Source organism: Malaclemys terrapin, chromosome 24, assembly GCF_027887155.1.
Source record: "Malaclemys terrapin pileata isolate rMalTer1 chromosome 24, rMalTer1.hap1, whole genome shotgun sequence".
Classification (NCBI taxonomy): domain Eukaryota; kingdom Metazoa; phylum Chordata; order Testudines; family Emydidae; genus Malaclemys; species Malaclemys terrapin.
The window spans coordinates 6,254,989-6,276,568 of record NC_071528.1 but is presented as its reverse complement, the minus strand read 5'-3'; the positions used below and the strand labels follow the sequence as shown (position 1 = coordinate 6,276,568).

Sequence of the window (21,580 nt, the reverse complement as noted above, 5' to 3'; positions counted from 1 at the left end):
GCACCATCTCCCCATCTCCCCCTTTCACCCCCTTTCCCTTCCTTCCCTCCCCCTGCACCCCCATCTCCCCCTTGCACCCCATCTCCCTTCCTTCCCCTCCCCCCACACCCCATCTCCCTTCCTTCCCCTCCCCCTGCACCCCCATCTCCCCCTTGCACCCCATCTCCCTTCCTTCCCCTCCCCCTGCACCCCATCTCCCTTCCTTCCCCTCCCCCTGCACCCCCATCTCCCCTTGCACCCCATCTCCCTTCCTTTCCCTCCCCTTGCACCATCTCCCCCTTTCACCCCCTTTCCCTTCCTTCCCCTCCCCCCGCACCCCATCTCCCTTTCTTCCCCTCCCCCTTGCACCCCATCTGACCTTTCCCCAAGAATGGGGGTGTTTGAATTTACAGGGGGCTGGTTGATCAGTGTGGGGGTGGATGGGGGAGTCGAACGGGGGTGTGGTGGGAAATCCCTGTCACCCTCATCTCCCTCCCCCCCCCCCCGCCCCCTGAGCCCCGCCCCCGGGCGGGTTTCCAGTCAGGCGCGGCGCGGGCAGCCCTCTCCTGGCAGCGGCCTCCGCGGGGTCCTCGGCCGGCCGGGCCCGGCTCCCCAAGATGGCGGCGCTGGCGGGGCCGCGGCCCGGGTTGTCCGTGTGAGGCGGGGACGGAGCCGCCCGGCGCCCCGCGGAGCCGGCGCGATGCTGCGACCCAGCGGCTACTTCCGCGGCATCGACTGCCCCTTCCTCGGCGCCGGCGGCCGGGGCCCGCCCTGCAGGAGGCCGCACTGCCACTTCCGCCACCCGCCGGCCGCGCGCGGCGCAGCCCCGGAGCCCGGGGCCAAGCTCGGCGCAGGTACCGCCCCGCCGGCTCCCCGGGACCCCCCGATCCCGCCGCGCCCGGCCCCGAGCCGCCCCCGAACCAGGGCGCGGGGCCTTGGGTCCCCCGAAACCGAGCGACGGGCGCCGCCCCCCGAAATATACTGACCGGTGCCGCCTTCTCCCCCCCCCGATATCTACTGACCGGTGCCGCCTTCCCCCCCCCCCGATATCTACTGACCGGTGCCGCCTTCTCCCCCCGATATCCACTGACCGATGCCGCCTTCTCCCCTCCCCCCCGATATCTACTGACCGGTGCCGCCTTCCCCCCCCCCCGATATCCACTGACCGGTGCCGCCTTCTCCCCTCCCCCCCGATATCTACTGACCGGTGCCGCCTTCCCCCCCCCCCGATATCTACTGACCGGTGCCGCCTTCTCCCCTCCCCCCCCGATATCTACTGACCGGTGCCGCCTTCTCCCCCCCTCCCCCGATATCTACTGACCGGTGCCGCCTTCCCCCCCCCCCGATATCTACTGACCGGTGCCGCCTTCTCCCCCCCCCCCCGATATCTACTGACCGGTGCCGCCTTCTCCCCTCCCCCCCCGATATCTACTGACCGGTGCCTTCTTCCCCCCCCCGAAATATACCGACTGGTCCTTGCCCATCCCCCCCAAAATATAGTGACCGGTGCCTTCTCCTCTCCCTGCCCCGAAATATACTGACTGGTCCTTCCCCCTCCCATATACTGACCGGCGCCTTCCTCCCCCAAAATATACTGACCGGCACCTCCATTTCCGCGATATATACTGACCGGTGCCTTCCTCCCCCCCTGAAATATACTGACCAGTGCCTTCCCCCCTCCCGAAATATACTGACCGCTGCCGCCTTCTCTTCTCCCCCCCCCGCCGATATATATTTACAGGTGTCGCCCCCGAAATATATTGGCTGTTGCCGCCTTCTCTCTCTCCCCCCCGATATATACTGACGGGTGCCCCCACCCTGAAATATACTGACAGGCGCGCGCCCCCACCTCACGATGTATACTGACCGGTGTCTTCCTCTCCCACCCTGAAATATACTGACTGGTGCCTCCCCTCCCCCCCCAAATATGCTGACTGGTTCCTTCTCCCTCCCCCCTCCCAATATACTGACTGGTGCCTTCTTCTCCCCCCCCATGTAGTGACTGGTGCTTTCCCTCCCCCGCCCTGAAATATACTGACCGGTGCCTGCCCCCCTGAAATATAGCGACCGGTGCCTTCCCCCCCCCAAAATGTAGCTACAGATGCTTTCCTTCCCCTCCCTGAAATATAGCGACAGATGCCTTCTTCCTCCCCCCTCAAATGTAGCAACAAGTGCCTTCCCTTCCCCACCCCCCCCAAAAGGAGCGACAGGTGCCTACCCTCCTCCCCCCCACGAAATGGAGTGACAGATGCCCTCCCTCTCCCCCTCCCCCCAAAAGGAGCAACAGATGCTTTCCCTTCCCTCCTCCCCGAAATGTAGTGACAGGTACCTTCCCCCCTCCCCTGAAATGTAGCGACAGGTGCCTTCCCTTCCCTCCTCCCCGAAATGTAACGGCAGGTGCCGTCCCTTCCCTCCCCCCCCAAAAAGGAGCGACAGGTGCCTTCCCTCCTCCCCGAAATGTAGCGACAGGTACCTTCCCTCCTGCTCCCTGAAATGTAGCAACAGGTGCCTTCCCTTTCCCTCTCCCCCAAAAAGGAGCGACAGGTGCCTTCCCTCCCCCCCCCCCCCGAAATGTAGCGACAGGTGCCTTCCCTCCCCCCCCCCACGAAATGTAGGGATAAGTGCCTTTCCCCCTCCCCCCAAAAGGAGCGACAGGTGCCTTCCCTTCCCTCCTCCCCGAAATGTAGCGACTGGTGCCTTCCCTCCTGCTCCCCGAAATGTAGCGACTGGTGCCTTCCCTCCTCCCCCCTAAAATGTAGCGACAGGTGCCTTCCCCCCCAATGTAGTGACGGGTGTCTTCCCCCCCTCCCCAATATAGTAACAGGTGCCTTCCCTTCCCCCACTAATATGTAGCAACTGGTGCCTTCTCTCACCCCCCCCCCCCAATATAGTGACAAGTTCCTTCTCCTCCCATCCTCCCTCAAAATTTAGTGGCAGGTTCCTTCTCCGCTGCATTCCCCCCAAATAATGACAAGTTCCTTGTCTCCCCCCAGACATGACAGGTTCCTTCTTCCCCCTCTCCTCCCAGCATAGGGACAGGTTGCAGCTCTCCCCAGAGTGACAGCTCCGTTTACCAGTCTTCTTCCCCCGTTCCCAGCCCTCACTCCCCAGTGAGAGCTCCATGTATCGCCCATCCACAGTCACCCTGTCCCTAATTACAGGTCTGCTGAGGGAACAGTTTCCTTTCCCTTCTTAACTGCAACCCCACTCAGGGTAGCCCTCACCCTGTTATGCTCCAAGGGTCCTTTCTTATTCATTATGGAGGTGATAGACATAGCGGAGACCTGTTAAGTCACCTAGTCTGTTCATCCTGCTGCTTTTGTGACCTTTTCATAGACCTAGGCTTCGCAGTCAAATTTTATTTTGTTGTAATTTCAATGGATACACTTGAGGTTGGTTTTTAAGCATCATCTTTGATTGTTATCAATTTAAAACTTCCCAGTTGTGCAGAATTATGGGTTTGAAGCATTTTTTATTAATTTAAATGTTCACAGTTGTGGGAAATTATGGCGGGGGGGGGGTCAGACAGTAATTATTTAATGACAGTAAATGTTGAGGTTCAAAAGGTTAAAGCTTTATAACAGTTAAAAATTAATTGCTAACATCACAATGTGCAAAAAAAAAAAAAAAATCCAGTGTTGATATTCTTAAATCAAACTCTAATAAGTTCTCAAGCTGCATTTTTCTTACTTTGCCTATCTGTACATTTCGATTATTATCGTTAGAAATATTTGTCCATCAGTTTGTGTGCATTTTCATATGAGCCTAACTGACTTAGGTGCCTGGGACCAATTCTCTGCCCCCACTCCCCGACCTGACCCAACTTTATTCAGGTATTTGTGCAGTGGTATGTGAAGCAATTTTTGTAGTACGTACAGCACGTAGAGTTCCTTTTGGATGATAGAGGATCTATACGTTCATGATTGTATGATGTCTGAAAGATAACCTTGTTTTTTTGATCATTCTTCTTGTGAGGGATTCTTTTCAGTAGAACCCTTTTATATATGTGGATTTGGGTTGAGAAGTGGAGAGTAATTATAAATCGACTCCAAGGCACTGCCTTTAATAGGAGGCCGCTGGCACCGCTACTGTTAGCGTGTGTAATGTCTTTAAGAACAAAGTACTCTAGTTTTAAAATCTGGGGGAGGGAACAACCCTTTTGTTATAGCTCATTTGATCTGAGATGGATTTAGACTAAAGAGACTATGCTTTGATTTAGTATTTCCTTTCATGTGCAGTATTGTAGTTCCCCTGATCTGTGAGGTTACATTTAAAATTTACGCTAGAGGGTGGTGTTTTCTCTGTTGTATTCTGACTTTCTTTAGCAAGCAACCAACTTTTTGAGATCAGTTTCTCTTATTCAAGATGAGTTGCTATCTATCAATTAAATTGCTTGTATTCTAAAGGAGCCTTACAAAAGATCATGAAAACATATGAGGCCAGACACAATATCTCCTTTCATGTCCATGTCATGATGTTTACTAAATAAAATTAAAAACTGTATATTTTGTAATCCTTGGGCAAGAAGAGCAGTGGAAAAAGCAGCCTGCAAGCAAATGGTTTTTCCCCCAAGGGTGCTATTAAGGGTACAGAATAATAATGCTCTAACAAATCCAGCGTATACAGGGTGTTTGCTTCTGAGGTTGAGGTCAACCATGATGCCCAAGGAGTACATTGGGCCTGCCATTACTAGTGTGCCACCCAAAAATATTCAGTAGTTTATCCAATGCAGATCACGGTGCAGAGGGAGGAGGAGAGTGAGTCTGATTGACTGACTGCAGGCAGTTACTGAGGCCTGGTCCACACTAACCCCCCACTTCAAACTAAGGTATGAAATTCAGCTACGTTAATAACGTAGCTGAATTCGAAGTACCTTAGTTTGAACTTACCGCGGGTCCAGATGCGGCAGGCAGGCTCTCCTGTCGATGCCGCGTACTCCTCTCGCCGAGCTGGAGTACCGGCGTTGACAGCGAGCACTTCCGGGATCGATTTATCACGTCTAGGCAAGATGCGATAAATCGATCCCAGAAGATCAATTGCTTACCGCCGGACCCGGAGGTAAGTGTAGACCTACCCTGAGCTTTTAAAACAAGGGGCCAAATCATCTACTCCTCCAAGCCTGAGAAGATGATATGAACCCCAGGCAGACCTAGGTGAATGGAGGGCATACAAGGGAATACCTGCTTCATGGCATCATTCTCCTTCCCTCTTCAACTGCAGGTAGTATTGTCCCGCCCCCCCCCTAGAATTGTTGATGGGGGATAGCATTAAAATATCTGTAATTTACAAAGTGCACTCCCGGTGGGCTGGACTCCTGCCCTCTGAAGGGTGACAAATGCGGAGCCGTGGTCTCCACAAGAAGAGCTTCTAAAATCTGCAGGTTGTAAAGATGAGCCCCCTCCAGCCTTGCACAGAGGTTGCAAATGCCAGTCGTTCCCTCCCTGATGTGAAAGCATCCCAGCAAATGGAAACTTGGGGAGTTTCCTGTCCCCTTACTTGTAGGGAAAACCCATCTATGATTTCTCACCAAGAAATTTTCCTTGAGCTTAAACACAAAAAGGAAGCTTACAAGAAGTGGAAACTTGGACAGATGACTAGGGAGGAGTATAAAAATATTGCTCGAGCCTGCAGGAGTTTAATTAGGAAGGCCAAAGCACAGCTGGAGTTGCAGCTAGCAAGGGATGTGAAGGGTAACAAGAAGGGTTTCTTCAGGTATGTTAGCAACAAGAAGGTGGTCAGGGAAAGTGTGGGCCCCTTACTGAATGGGGGAGACAACCTAGTGACATGATGTGGAAAAAGCTGAAGTACTCAATGCTTTTTTTGCCTTGGTTTTCACAGACAAGGTCAGCTCCCAGACTGCTGCACTGGGCAGCACAGTGTGGGGAGGAGGTGAGCAGCCCTCAGTGGTGAAAGAACGGGTTAAGGACTATTTAGAAAAGCTGGACATAAGCAAGTCCATGGGGCCGGATGCACTGCATCCGAGGGTGCTGAGGGAGTTGGCTGATGTGATTGCAGAGCCATGGACCATTATCTTTGAAAACTCATGGTGATGGGGGAAGGTCCCGGACGATTGGAAAAAGGCAAATATAGTGCCCATCTTTAAAAAAGGGAAGAAGGAGAATCCAGCCTCACCTCTGTCCCTGGAAATATCATGAAGCAGGTCCTCAAGGAATCCATTTTGAAGCACTTGGAGGAAAGGAAGGTGATCAGGAACAGTCAACATGGATTCACCAAGGGCAAGTCATGCCTGACCAACCTGATTGCCTTCTGTGATGAGATAACTGGCTCTGTGGATATGGGGAAAGCGGTGGATGTGATATATCTTGACTTTAGCAAAGCTTTTGATACAGTCTCCCACAGTATTCTTGCCAGCAAGTTAAAGAAGTATGGCTTGGATGAATGGACTATAAGGTGGATAGAAAGCTGGCTAGATTGTCGGGCTCAATGGGTAGTGATCAATGGCTTGATGTTTAGTTGGCAGCTGGTATCAAGAGGAGTGCCCCAGGGGTCAGTCCTGGGGCCGGTTTTGTTCAGCATCTTCATTAATGATCTGGATGAGGGGATGGATTGCACCCTCAGCAAGTTTGCGGATGACACTAAGCTGGGGGAGAGGTAGATACACTGGAGGGTAGGGGTAGGATCCAGAGTGACCTAGACGAGGCCTGGCTTGACAAAGCCCTGGCTGGGATGATTTTGTTGGGATTGGTCCTGCTTTGAGCAGGGGGTTTGACTTCTTGAGGTCTCTTCCAACCCTAATCTTCTATGATTTGGCCCATTGAGAGGTACTGGATACTGAAGTATATGAATAGTTGGAGTAGAAATATTAATTTCTATTTATTAACCATTAGGGTCCATTTGTGCAGTAATAGAAATAGTGCCCGGTTTGAGGGGCGTATCTCTAAAATATTGCCTGAAAGGTGGGTAAGTTACTGGGGGTGATGTGTAATACACTTGAAATAGTATATCAGATATGCCTTTTGGGAGAAGGCATTGTGTGAAAGATTGAGCGGAGGATTGGGAATCAGGAAATCCTGAGTTCTAATCCTGACTTTGCCACTGACTAGCTGGGTGACTTTAAGTGAAATGTCTTGCCCTAACTTTTCCATCTGTAAAATGAGGACAATATCCACTTGGCACATTAGAGGGCGTGTGAGGATTAATGAATGTTTGTGAAGTGCTTGGAAAATGTAGGAAGCAAAGAACTGTGTTTTTCCCCCCCAAAGCATTGCTTTCTATAGCTATGGTTTGGGAGAAACCCCCCCCCCCCCAGCTATTTGTTCAGTTTTTCTGTTTTGTGAAAGTCTAGAGCTTGTTTGAGCTGAAAAGTCATAAAGCATAACAAAGATTTTGTTTGTGAACATTTAAAAAAGAAAACCAAACCTTATTTCTACTTGACTTTTTTGATCAGGCCAAGACCATGCTCAGAAGCCGGGTGGTCTCTGTCCTGGTTTCAAAACCAAGCTACAATCCAGCTATGGATTTCTAAGGTTCTTATCACCTATGTGAGTCTGCTATCAGAGTAGGATTGAAAGAGCAGAAGTTTTAGCATCTAGCCTGGAAGCAGTTACATTAGAACAATACATACGGATAGTTACATTGTGTAGAACAGCTGTGTGGTAGTGGACCAGGCTAAGCCATGAGACCGTCTCTTTGCTAAACAAAGATCAAAAATCTGTGGTGGTTTCTTGTACTGTGTGGATTATATGTTTAGAATGCTTCCAAGGATTCTGCAAATTCTTTAGATTTAATACGCATCTTTGAGAATTCCTTTAAAGGAGGGAGTATAGTCTAGTGATTAACGCTGGGGACAGTAGGACCCAGGACTGTTTAGTTCTTTTCTTGACTTTGTCACTGATGCAGTGTGCCCTTCACTTCATGTCTCTGTTCCTCAGTTTCCTTATCTGTAAAACAAATACTTACCTCACAGGAAGGTTGAGGGTTAATTGTAACATGCTAGAGGCTTAGATTGTAGAAGTGCAGGGTAATAATAAAATACAGGAGAGAACTTAAATATTAAAACAACTTGGCAGTCTCCCTTTAGGAGATGCTGCAGAACCTTCCATTTTGGCAAAGCCTTTCAGTCATCACAAGAACGACACAATAACCCCTCCTTCTACCTGCCCCTTCTCCCTAAAACCCCCTCCCAAAAACAAGCATGGACACCCAAAATTAATAAATCAACCAACCAAAAACTTAACCATACCCCAAGCAGAAATTTTAATAAAGCAAAAAGGGATTCATGAAGTCGCCTAGAAACTCTGCTATTGCCAATCAGTTTTACATAGAAGGTTCTCAGTTGCTATGGTGATAGCAGTAGCATATTACCAAAATATTCAAAATATTAAAGGATAAAACTATTAATAGAAATATTATTACTAAATTTAAAGAATGTCAATGAAAATACACAGTTTCCTGCAGTGTATGTATTGGAAACTTTGTAGCATTTTGCTAAAGTAAAAACCAAGAAGTTAAATTAACCTGGTTTTGGTGACCTAGCTCAGTGAAATGAAGAATTGGGGAAGGAAGAAATAAATTTAAATCCTTTGTTTTAAGAACTGATGTGTTAGTAACACAATTGAGAAGTTTAAGACACTTTACTTATCTCTTTAGGTAGGATAGGGAGCAGAGAACTAGCTGGTGCTTGCATGGAAAAGCTTGATGACACACCCCTTTGCATTTCTTTCCTATACATTTAAATTAAATACTTTTCTTAAACCTGTTATAAACTTTCGGAAAGAAGTGAGTGAAATGCACACATTTAAAAACAAACAACAAAACTTGTATTCCTTGGGGAGGAAAAACATGAATAGGACAGTCCACAAAAGCATGCTGCGAATGCAAAATATTTTCCTGATTCTGCAAACACTTACATATGTGCTTAGCTTCACTTGTGTAAGTAGTCCCAAGCACATGCATAAGTGTTTACAGGACTGAGGCCTCTGTTTAATCTGTCTGATCTCTCTGGTTTCTAATACATCACATATTGCAATGGCATCTGAATTAATACTCTGTGGGCTTATTACGTTCAGTAACGTATTTTGGGAATGCCCTTTTTATTTTTCCTAGGAAACTTTTTTTGTTTGGTGCTAACTGGAAAGGGAAATAGAATGAACAGAAATGGTAAACCTTTCTCTTGCAACAAATGTGGGCTGCGTCTTCACTACAAGCGAGGGGTGTGATTCCTCTGCTTGTGGGGACGCACTTGCAGTAGCTCTCTTCACGCTGTAATGAGTATAAATAGCAGTGTAGCCACAGTAGCACGTTTAGCAGCGGCAGAGGCATGGGCACTGGTTTTAGGTGGGTTTGAACTTGGCACAGCTAAGCGTTCTGTTGCCCGTGCTGGTGCTGCTGCAGCTACACTACTGTTTGTACTCCCACTATCATGTGGACACGAGCAGGGGAATCACACCCTTAGCTCGTAGTGTACATGAGCTGTAGACTTGAGTTCAGATCAATTAAATGCAGGCTTTGATTGTGGATGTTCATACTTAAGTGGATTCCAAGACTGGGTAGAATCTCTTGACAAGGCTCTCTAAAGACTCTAGAAAGTCATGCTGGCTGGTAGCTCCAAAGGCTTAGTATCTGTCAGCATTCAAGAAAATAATTTAAAAAAATACTGTCAACTTAAGATAGGTAATGATTACAGCTGTGATTTGTGAAATGAAGACTGGAAAACCACTTGATAGCAAGGTCAAGAGCATGTCTTTTCATTTAATAAACTGATCTCAATATTGGTCTTGCAGTAGTCAGAGATGTCTTGTCATTTCATTAGATTGCCAGAGGTGGTAAATCATGTAGCAATGTTACATGGCAAAACAGTTGAGATTTCAACAAGTTATTTGCCCCTTGGAATGTTTTATTCTTTTGTAACGTCTTTCACTTCCCTGGGAATGGGGAATGTGATATGAAGCTTTTTAAAATACCTCACTTTTCAGAGTGGCTGCATGTAGTGCCCGCATTTGGTAAAGATGCAAAACAGTTTCCATTCAAACTTCTGTTTTCACATGTTCATAACTTCCTAAAATGTTTATTTTGGGGGGGAGGAAATCTTCCATGTTTGATCTCTGCTAGAATGTGAAACTTGAAGCAAAATTTCTTCAGCTGGTACAGACATGATGCGGTCTGCAGTTCCTGGAAGCATTATTACTGTGCCACCTTTTGCAAACGTGCAATGCGTGCGCCCTCAGGGAAGTCTCCACTGGTGGAGGCACATCCTCGGCTCTTCCCACTCACTTGGGAGAGATTTGTCCTGCTGTCACAGCTAACCTCATGAAGTCCTTGTGCTTAGATTCATGCAAGGACCAGATTATGTGCAGCTTCTTCTCAGGGCTGTAGGGTTGTGGTGGAGAGGAAGGCTCATTGTGTTGTTTCTTTCTCCCCCATACCCTCTCCCTTTTACACTTGCATAAAACCAGGCACAATCCAGCTCTGATTGTTCTAAAGCCTTTTTTGGCAAGTGTTCATTTGGAAGCATTTATTCAGTACTCTCAGAGGCTGTTCTAAATTTATTTTATGCATTGTAAAAGGTCCATTAATTAGCCTCCAATCCTCCAAACACGTACGTGCATCCGTAGCTTTACTCAGGCAACGAGTTCCATTGAACTCACTAGAACTATCTTTACATTTTGTAATTTTGTCGTCCATTGAGATCTGCCTCTATGATGTTAAATGGACACACTTTTAGGTAATTTAGGCTCAGTAATTAGATTTTGTGCATGCTTTTTAACAAAAAGGCTTTATAGATCCCTCTAATTAGAAATATTTTGTTTCATATTTAAATGGTTCCCGTGAAATTTTCACAGCTCAAACCTTGCGACATTGCATTAATGCATGAAAACCAAGAAGTGAAATTGACTAGTCAGTTTTCAGTGTCTAAGCTGAGTGATATAAAAAGTAAGTAGAGTAAATATTGAAAATAAATTAGATTTTTAAAAATTCCCCTCGGTGATATTAATAACACTGAGAAGGGGGTTGGGCAGGAGGAGGGAGAAACTGTCGTAGAAATGGTAATTTTGCTTTAGAGTAAATGAGGGTGGGGGCGGGACTTCAGCAAGTTTCTATGTCCTGCCCTCCTGCCACAATTATCTTTGGGACCCAGAAGGTGCTGTCAGTGTACTGGTCAACAGCACATTGTGACATAAGCATTTGTTTGAGTGCCTTGACTATACAAAATAGATATTAAAATCCTCAAGCAAAACATGAACAAATATCTTCATTATTTATTAACCGTGGAGAAATCAGGTAATTCTTTGAAATTTTTATTATTGTATATTTGGAGTTGGCTTGTGAGTTGTTGTGGATTTCAGTACATGAAGCAGTTATAGAGAAATGCTTTCTACAAGCAAACTTTTGTCTATTGAAGTATTTTTTGCATTAACATCATATCCTATCACTCAGAATAGAATCACGTCTAAATAAATAACTACCCAAAACCTCAGTCCTGTTCTGGAGGTTATAGATATATAATATTTCCCATATTTTTAAAGATCTGACCCTTTTCTGAGAAGCTAACTCATCGGTTCCATGCTTAAAACCACTTGAAGAATGTTGTACTTACTAATTGTGGTATCTGGAAAGTTTGAGCGGCAGGTGTTGGAAAATAGTAAATCAGTTATTTTGTTCTAATATAGGCTTTGAGTCAGTGAAATGTGTGGTGTTTTTTATACAGTTTGAGTTTTGTTTTTAGTCAAACTTTTTCATAGGTAACTTGATTTTTTTAAAAAAAATCTAACACCCTCAAGTTTGAAAACTGCTCTTTTTATATGTCAGTTAACTTTAGTTTTGCTCTTCTAGAAGTCAGAATTGCTGACTTTCCACTGAAGTACTACATCTTTTTAATTAAGTGCTGCACAAGACATAGAAAAGAAGGTTGTTTATACCCTAAAGAGTTTAAAAAATAAAAAGCAGATACTGAGAAGAAAGGACATAATGAGAAACCCAGAGGGAGGAATTGACTTTGAAGATTAAACAGAGAAAAAATTGTTGCTTCTGGTGGCCGTTGTGGCAAAAGTGAACTTTTAGGAGATTCTTGAATGAGAAGAGAGGATATCAGAATATTTAAAAGATTCTTATTTTGGTTCTGCTAATTGTAACATCCTAATAATTATTTGAAGTAGCTGCCTTAAGTTGACATGCCGTTTCTGTAGTGGGCTCTGAAAACTTTACAGGTGCTTTTGTTTTCTGGAATCGGAGAAAATTACCCTCAGCTCGTGCTTTTTCAAAATAGTTAATTTAAACTTTATTTTTTTAATACTAGAGGGAAAATAATTGTTTTTAAGCTAGGCCAATTGGAGGTCTTTAGATTTCCTTTTTAAGAATGTAAATGTATTTAAGATCCTGTTACAGGGCGTAAAATAGTTACCAAACTACTAGTCAGTCTGGTACAAAAGATTAGGGGTAGGAAGGTCACTTTGATCCAAGGGCAACAGTCCCAGTATTTACTTGTCTTCCCTTTGTGCACTCTTTTTCTGTTAAGTACACTAGCACTCTTTAAATATAGTTTTATATTTAAATTCTTTGTGATGTTCTAGCCCAACTTTGAAAATTTCCTTCTTACTGTGAGTCTCCCCTTGGAAAGATTTTTTCCCTGCCATAAAGCTTGACGTTAATCTGGTGATTTTTGTATACTTGTATCATTCACATCACCACAGCCATTAATAACAGTTGCAATGGAAGGAGCATAAACTATTGTTTTTGTATACGCCTGACAAACAGTGGAAGCTGTCAGTTATTTTTTGTATCTGTTATTTTGACCTCTTGCATCTTTTAGCAATAAAGATTTAGCTGACATTGAGGAGGTCTGTGTGAGGCGGCATAGAACTCAGCAGCCTCTTTCACCGCAGTATTATCTCTGAAAGTGCCATGAGAGTAAAGCAAGCACTTGGTTAGATATGCCCTCTTGTGAACAGGAAGCAAAAAGAGAACTGTCAAGGAGATGTTCTTGGTAGAGACTGTTGACCTTGCTCGCTTTGGTGGCTTCTTAAGCCTTATCTTTACTAGGAAAAAAGGTGGCTTTTTACCATGTGTTAGTGAACGTATGGTAAAATATAGCGTTTATTTTGACCTGCTAACATGTTAAAACCCTGCCTTGTCCACAGCAAGTTAGCTAAGATGGGAGGAGGAGATGCAAACTAACCCTTTTTTCCTAGTGTGGATGGTGGGACGCTGCATTCCATATTCTTCATAGTGATACTAGTCTGATTAATGATATCATAAAGATGTATTTTATGCAAGGTAAGGCATGTGAGGTGTCATTGGAAAGGTAATGGTTTGCTGAATATGATATCCTATTTGTTTGCAGGTATTTTTGTATCTGAAGTTATGAATATTGTCTGTGTATGTATTTCACGTGTAGCTAATCCAGGGCAATGCCCACTAGGCAAAATGCTCTCAGTCTAGATGGCTGGCTGGGAAGGGCCCATTCAGGTTAATGAGCCATTAGAAAGAAACAATAGGCCTTAGGAGAAGCTTCGCTCCCACCTGGTGAGCCTTCCTGTGAGCGCTCCAAACAGCCCGTGGGGAATGGCTGTGGGACATGTGACGAGGTCACCTGGTGCTGGACTCCATCTTGGGATGTCAGTATTTTTCCACTGACTGGTGTGGGAACCAAGCTTTGAAACAAAGGGTTCCTGCCATTTGCAAAAGCTATATAAGGCAGGGAAGTGACATCATCTTGGTTGTCCACTGACTCCCCACCCAAGAAGACTCCTGGAAACACCTGAGGAACAAAGACTGAACTGGGGGAAGTGCTGGACCCAGGCTAATGGGATTTTCAGCCTACGAATGGAACACCTGGGGATTCCAAGCTTTAAACAAGTGTAGCTTGCCCCTTAAGAGTCTGCAGCCTTCTTGTGTCATCACTTAGAGTGCGGATCTGCTCTTCATAGCCAGTCTATTTAGTTTATTTTTGCGTTTTTGTTTATCTGCTTTGATCTGTTTGCTATCCCTTATAATCACTTGAAATCTATCTTTTATAGTTAATAAACTTGTTTTTGCTTTATCTAAAACCAGCATGTGGGAATCATAACTCGGGGAGAAAGCTGTTGCATAATCCCTCTCCACATTGAAGGAGGGGGCGAATTTTATGAGCTTACGCAGCACAAGACAGTATAATTTTGGGTTTATACTCCATAGGGGGTGTGTTCCTTAGGACCTGGGAGGTGCCCTAGCTGAAGCCTTCCCATGCAGGGGCTGGTTAAAGAATCTGTCTGCATGTTCTGCAGCTGGGTGTGTGTCTACCTGTATGTATGCTGGTGAAAGTGCAGGCTGAAGCCTGGAGGGTTGGCAGCTTGTCAATAGCAGTACTGTACAGTGTAGAAGGGAGCCCAGGCTGGTGGGTCGGGGGGCTCAGTGGTACCCCAGTTCCAGGTGGCACCCTGGTGGGAACCCGTCACAGATGCACCCTTGAAGCCTGAGTTTAAAGGGGGCGCTGCCACTTTGAAATCTACTCAGTTTAAAACATAAGTTAAATAAATTAGATACTGTGTCTGCCCAGACTCCCCTGCCAATGATTTTACAATTACCCTTTGCCTTTTTAAAAAATAATCGTGTTTCTCTGTTCCCTGTTGCTGTGTGAAAGATCCACACAGACAGGAGAAACTGCTTGTCTATACAGGAAAAAGCCTGGAACTTACAATACACTAAGTGCTGTCAGATGTGCTAGGTAAGCAAACTCGAAAAAATATAGCGCTGTTTCTCTAATCTTTCACTTAGACACATTCGGTGTTACTTGTAACAATAGTGTGTTAAAAAAATCAGACAATTTAAGTGATTGAGGCAATTTTGTCAAATCTCTTGCTAAGGCATTGTCTTCTTTCATTCTTCTGTTTATAAATTGATACTTATGTATGTTTGTAATGCGCTTGGATGCTATTGCATTAGGTGCACTATCAGTGAATGAATAAACATGCAGGTAAGACTTGCACACAAGGAGCAGGTACATTGAATAAGACTTACATTGTGAGTTTTCTGACTGCAGTTGTACTTTAAATAAAAAAAACCTTGCTTTCGGTTCCACTTTTGCACCCCTTTCCCAAACCTCCTTAATCTGAGCCACTTATTTGAAATGTTCTACTATTAATTATTTTCTGCCCTTTAGGGGATTTAAGCTTCACCATTGGAGCTGTGCAAAGCTGTCAAACTCTGCTTTGGGTATTTGCGAATAAGGTCTTTGCCAGAAGTCACCATTTCCACCAGCACATACTTGTGGTATTTTATCACTAAGTTAAACCTGCTGAGCCAAGCCTTTGTTGCTAGGACGAAATCTTGCCATTTTCACAGAAAAGCAAAGCCTCTTGTGAAATAATATCATCTTCTTGTGGGAATTGCCTTTCTTTTTCTAGAAATATTAAAGGCAAAGCTCAAAAATATTCTTCCGGTAGGGATCATTTTTTCTGGTAATTGCAGAGGTTGTTGGTATGGTCAGCACTAACACTGTAAACAGAAGCATGATGTTAATCTAGCATAGGTGCTCTGACTGTAGCAAAAATGGCTATTTTTCTGAAAATGTTTCAAACAGCTTCCTTGAACAGTTAGATGTCCAAGACTGATAGTCACTGTAATGAAAGACTGATGTCTTGCTTACAAGTCTTGCATTGCAAGACTTCAGTTGCCCAAAATTTTAATATTTCTGATTCCCCTGCAGCTACCTCTTAGCTCCTTTAGCTGGTGCTGCCTTTGAGAGCGAGATATGTGCTCCCCCTTGAGCGGGACAGATGCAAAAACCAGCCTGTTTTCTTCCAAAATTATAAACTTCAGTGGTAAGAATTGATCAAACAGCAGGGCTCTGTATTCTGAATAAAAAGCATGTTCTAGATACACTCCTAGGTTGCCTTTAAACAAAGCATCTATTGATGCAGAATGATTCATTGTAAAATAAGTTTTTAAATCAAATAGGCGACCTTGTACTGGCTGCATTATGTTTAATAAATAATGTCAGTCTTTGTTTACTGTCTTCCTCTGTGTTGCAATAACTAGAATGACCATTATACTGCAGAAGATGCTACAGCCTTTTGCTCCTAGCCTAAATGAAGCTGTTTGAATAACATTGCCATTGCAGAATTGACACCCCCCCTCCCAAACCAACAACACCATCATAACTACAACTAAGGGGGAGGAAACCCTAACTTTCTGTGGAAGCCTGTTCCATGTTTTCTATTCTTCTTGCCCAGAAAAGCTGTTTGTTTTAAGAGGGATTCATTTCAAAGTACACTGGTTTCTTTTGGAATATATCTGAGTTAAGTACATTTTCTGGTTTTAGTGATCAGCATTTATATAGGGCTATAACATGGTTTTTAAAAGGAATGATTTTTTTCTGTTTTACTTCCTTTTGATGCATTGGAAGATGTATTTTAATATGCTCATTCTAAGATGTATTTATTCTTAAAATAATTTGAATTTTTTTTTAAAAAGTGTCTTGATCATAATTACAATAACAGTCAGACAGGGAGTTGCTATCTCAAGTTTGGTTGCCCTGTGATATTCCTGGGAGGAATCTCTGTAACTTCTCATCAAAAAAGAGAAATTTCATTAAGTAATACCTTTAATCTGCCCATTTTGTTTTAGCAGAATTATCATAGGGTTATTATACAGCTGAAATAGCAGAAACTAGATCACTTATTTTGCAGTTATCTTCCTTAACTATAAAGATTTTTCTTAAATGTTTTATGTACTGAACTGAAAGTAACAAATGCAAAAGCAAATGAAGATTTTTTTCTTTTTGCATTTAATACAATGGCCAAGATTTTTAAGCATCTAAAGTTAGGTTCCATATTAAGTCTACAGTATGGTGCTTAAATAAAGGCATGTCTACATTACCCACTGGATTGACAGGCAGCGATCGACCCAGTGGGAGTCTATTTATTGCATCGATGCGATAAATTGACCGGCAAGCACTCCCATCGGCTCCGGTACTGCACTGGAGCGAGAAGTGGAAGCGGAGTCGATGGGGGAACGTCAGCCATTGACTTACCACAGTGAAGACACCGGAGTAAGTAGATCTAAGTATGTCGACTTCAGCTACGTTATTCATGTAGCTAAAGTTGCGTAACTTAGCTCGATTCCCTGCCCCCCTCCCCCCAGTGTAGACCAGCCCTTAGTGGCCTGACTTGAGGCAGCTTATTTAGTTTCCCTTACTCTAGGCATTCACTCTTAATGCACTAGAAATACAGCAAAGAGTTTTTTTTATCCGCAAACACATCACGACTGAAGGTAACAGCCCTAATTACTATAGTGGAGCTCACTTAAGCAAGTGTCTTATATAGGAATAAAGCTGATCAGATACCACATTTTCTGTGTAATCCAATCAAACCATCCACCGACACACAAAAGAGCTCTTTTAAGAGGAAATCTCACAAGACCCTTGATGTTTTCAGGGTTTATTCTGTAGCTCACAAACTGATCATTCCACTAAAGTAACATGTGTACAAAATAAAATAAACTGATTTGTACATTAGAGTATCACAATACAAACTGCATTAGTCTAAAACCTGGTCGACACACAGGTTTTTGTACTGGTGTAACTGTTTCAGTTAAGGGGGTGGTTTTTACTTATACAGTCCTGATGCTGCCTTACACCACTGTAGTTTAGGGCATGGCTACCCTTGTGAGTTAGAGCACATTAAAGCAGCCCTGGGCTCTCTAACTCACGATACGTCCACACTGGCGTTCCAGCCGGATTCCGTGGCTGGAACGCTCCTGGTAATCCACCTAGTCAAGATGCATAACGCTGCACCCTGGCTGGAGCACCGCGGCGCCAGTGTGGATGCCCTGTCTATTAATGCGCTCTGATCGGCCTCCAGAAGTGTCCCACAATGCCTGTTCTAGCCACTCTGGTCATCACTTTGAACTCTACTGCCCTGACCTCAGGTGACCAACCGTCAGACCTGCCTTTTAAATTCTCTTGGAATTTTGAAAATCCCCTTCCTGTTTGCTCAGCCAGGCGTGCAGTGCTCTCAGCGAATCTTTCCAGGTGACCATGCCTCCACGCGCCAGGCGATCCCCAGTATGGAGCAATGGCGAGGTGCTGGACCTCATCAGTGTTTGGGTGGAGGAAGCTGTCCAGTCCCAGCTGTGCTCCAGCCGTAGGAATTGCGATACCTTCGGGCAGATATCAAGGGAAACGATGGAAAGGGGCCATGACCGGGACGCACTCTGATGCAGGGTTAAAGTGAAGGAGCTGTGGAATGCCTACCACAAAGCCCGTGAGGCAAACCGCCATTCCGGTGCTGCTCCCGCGACCTGCTGTTTCTATAAAGAGCTGGATGCGATACTTGGGGGTGACCCCACCTCCACTCGGAGGACCACCATGGACACTTCAGATCCCAGTTCAACAAGGCAGGAGGAGGAAAGCAGGAGCGAGAGTGCTGAGGAGGTGGGAGACAGCCCAGTATCCCTAGATGCATGCAGCCAGGAGCTGTTCTCAAGCTAGGAGAAAGGTAGCCAGTCGCAGTGGCTGGGGCTTGGGGAAGGACAAACACCAGAGGAGGTGTTCGGTAAGCGGCTTTTATTTTGGGAAGGAAGTTGTTTGGTGTGGGCTCTTGGGGCGAGGAGGGTTAGGGCTGCATGCATGCCTAGATGCGGAATAGGGCGTTGATGTGCTCTCTCACATCATGGTAATTGGACTCGGTGATCTCTTCAAAGGTCTCATGCAGAAGTTGGGCAATCCGCTTGCACAGGTTCCTTGGCAGAGCTACTGTGCTCCCTGTCCCAGTCAGGCTAACATGTCCATGCCACTGTGCCGTGAGGGGCGGGGGGACCATGGCTGCACACAGGCAAGCTGCATATGGGCCAGGGCGGAAGCCGCATTGCAGTAGAAGACCCTTCCTTGCTTCCCAGGTCACCCTCAGCAGTGAGAGATCTTCCCGGACGAACTCTTGTGGAAAATGTGAGGACAGTGTTCAGTATAGAGGCCTCCTGCAGCTGTTAGCTCTCCCCAAGGTACAGAAACCCAGAGGACAATACGGCCGTGAAACAATCAGTCCCCCTTGCCCCGGTGCTTACTCACCGTTTTGGGGCTCCTGTGGGTTATGTGCGCTCGCTTTAGGATGGGCAAATTCTCCTATTGTGTAGACTGTGCTTGTCTTTAAGTACAGGCAAATCATTGCTCTGTCTGGTGTGAACAATGCTGTCTCTGTTAAGTGTTGCATTTTGGCTTTACGGATGCAACCTTGAGATCTCAGCCATCCTTGTTATCACCGTCCGAAAGACTCCAAAGAATTAGGAAGCGGCCACGTAGAAGCAAAGAGGACATGCTGCATGAAGTAATGCAGCAGTCCCTTAACGAAAATCAAAAAGCGCAGGAGTGGTGGGAGAGTGAAGGGAGGGTCCGCCAGCAGAATGCGGATCGCTGGCACCAAAGCATGGAGTGACTGCTAAGCATCATGGAGCGCCAAGCAGACTGAATACAGGCGCTTGTAGCAATGCAGGCGGAGCACTACCACGCCTGCCCCCACCCCCCTGCAGCCCTTGTCCCAAAACTCTTTCCCTTGTGCCCCCATGTCACCTCCAACCCACTTTCCCCCACATCCAGGTTCTTATCGCCACCAGCTGCATCCAACACCTGTAGCTTCACCACCCAGCCCTGCAAACTACCACCCTTACCCTCTGCACTCAACCCCCATCACCATGCAGTACAGCCATCCTGAAGTGCAGCACTCATTGCACAGCACTCCAGACAGGAAGGCTGAGTATGATAACAGGACATACGCAAATCTGTGATTGTACCGTTCCCCACCCCACCCCCATGGCCCTTTCTGTTTCCCAAGCAGTTGTGTTTCTTTTCAATAAATGCATTTTCTTTTCAATAGATGGATTTTTTGGCTTTGAAAACATTCTTTATTATTGCATAAAGTAAAAGAGACCTTAGCCCAGGAGAGCAACAGGTACTGCAAGTCAGCGTAGCAAACACAGATTCCTACTCACATTGGAACCACTGCACTTCACTCCCGTGCAGGCCTCCAGACATTACTGGTGGCTTTCAGCCTCAGATTGCTCCCTCAAGGCATCCCTAATCCTTGCAGCCCCCTCTAATTGCCCTGCTCTCTGGCTGTTCAAATTCAGCCTCCAGGTGTTGAACGTCCGAGTTCATCTTTCACCCTTCCCTTCACAAATGTTATGGAGGGTACAGCATGCGGATATAACCGTGGGGATGTTGTCATTGGCCAGGTCCACCTTCCCATACAGAGCGCACCAGCAGCCCTTTAAATGGCCAAAAGCACACTCCACAGTCATTCTGCACCAGCTCAGCCTGTTATTGAACTGCTCCTTGCTGCTGTCAAGGCTCCCTGTGTAGGGTTTCATGAGCCACGGCATTAAAGGGTAAGTGGGGTCTCCAAGGATCACACTGGGCATTTTGACTTCCCCTACAGTGATCTTCTGGTCTGGGAAGAAAGTTGCGGCTTGCAGCTTCCTGAACAGGCCAGTGTTCCGAAAGATGCATGTGTCATGCACCTTTCCGGGCCAGCCTGTGTTAATGTCAGTGAAATGCCCACGGTAATCCACAAGCGCCTGGAGAACCATAGAGAAATACCCCTTCTAATTAACGTACTTGGAGGCTAGGTGGGCTGGTGCCAGAATTGGAATATGTGTCCCATCTATCGCTCCTCCGTGGTTAAGGAAACCCATTTGTGCAAAGCCATCCACAATGTCATGCACGTTACCCAGAGTCACGGTTCTTCTGAGCAGGATGCGATTAATGGCCTTGCAAACTTGCATCAACACGATTCCAACGGTCGACTTCCCCACTCCAAACTGGTCAGCGACCGATCGGTAGCTGTCTGGAGTTGCCAGCTTCCAGATTGCAATAGCCACCCGCTTCTCCACCTGCAGGGCAGCTCTCAATCTCGTGTCCTTGCACCGCAGGGTGGGGGCGAGCTGAGGACACAGTCCCATGAAAGTGGCTTTTCTCATCCGAAAGTTCTGCAAGCACTGCTCGTCATCCCAGACTTGCATGATGATGTGATCCCACCACTCAGCGCTTGTTTCCCGAGCCCAAAAGTGGCTTTCCACGGTGGCGAGCATGTCTGTGAATGCCACAAGCAATCTCGTGTCATATGCGTTACGCGAGTCGACATCGTCGTCGGACTCCTCACTGTCAGTTTGTAGCTTGAGTAACTCAACTGCCATTCGTGACGTGCTGGCGAGGCCCATCAGCATATTCCTCAGCAGTTCGGGATCCATTCCCGCAGACCGAAAGGGAAGACCGAGTGTGCAGTACAAAAAACATTGAAAGATGGCGCCAAATGTGGATGGAAGCACAGGGATTGCTGGGATGTGAAGCAATGCATCACGGGGCGTTGGGACAGGACCCAGAATGCCCCTCACCCCCCCCTTCCCATAAGCCACAGCGCCAGAGTGGGAAAAGGTGCTCTGTGGGATAGCTGCCCATAATGCACCGCTCTCAATGCTGCTGCAAGTGCCGCAAATGTGGCCACACCACTGCGCTTGCAGCTTTCAGTGTGGACACACGGCAGCGCTTTCCCTAACTGCGGTCTCCGATGGCTGGTTTAACTCACAGCGCTCTACATCTGTAAGTGTAGCCAGGCCCCAAGTCTCTTCCCAGTTCTTTCTCTTTAGACTGAGGCCTGGTCTACGCTTAAAACGT

General features: G+C 46.2%; 1 protein-coding gene across 2 annotated transcripts in view; it reads left to right on the top strand.

Moving 5' to 3' along the window:
- Positions 1-564: 564 nt before the first annotated feature.
- Positions 565-21,580, top strand: part of REXO1 (RNA exonuclease 1 homolog) — a 74,191-nt gene continuing 53,175 nt past the window's right edge. Inside the window, exon 1 of one of the 2 annotated variants that reach the window (XM_054013534.1) lies at positions 565-833. In XM_054013534.1, the coding sequence (XP_053869509.1) occupies positions 680-833 (154 nt within the window). In that variant the 5' untranslated portion in view covers positions 565-679. The remainder of the gene's footprint in view (positions 834-21,580) is intronic. The other variant, XM_054013535.1, reaches the window with a different exon arrangement.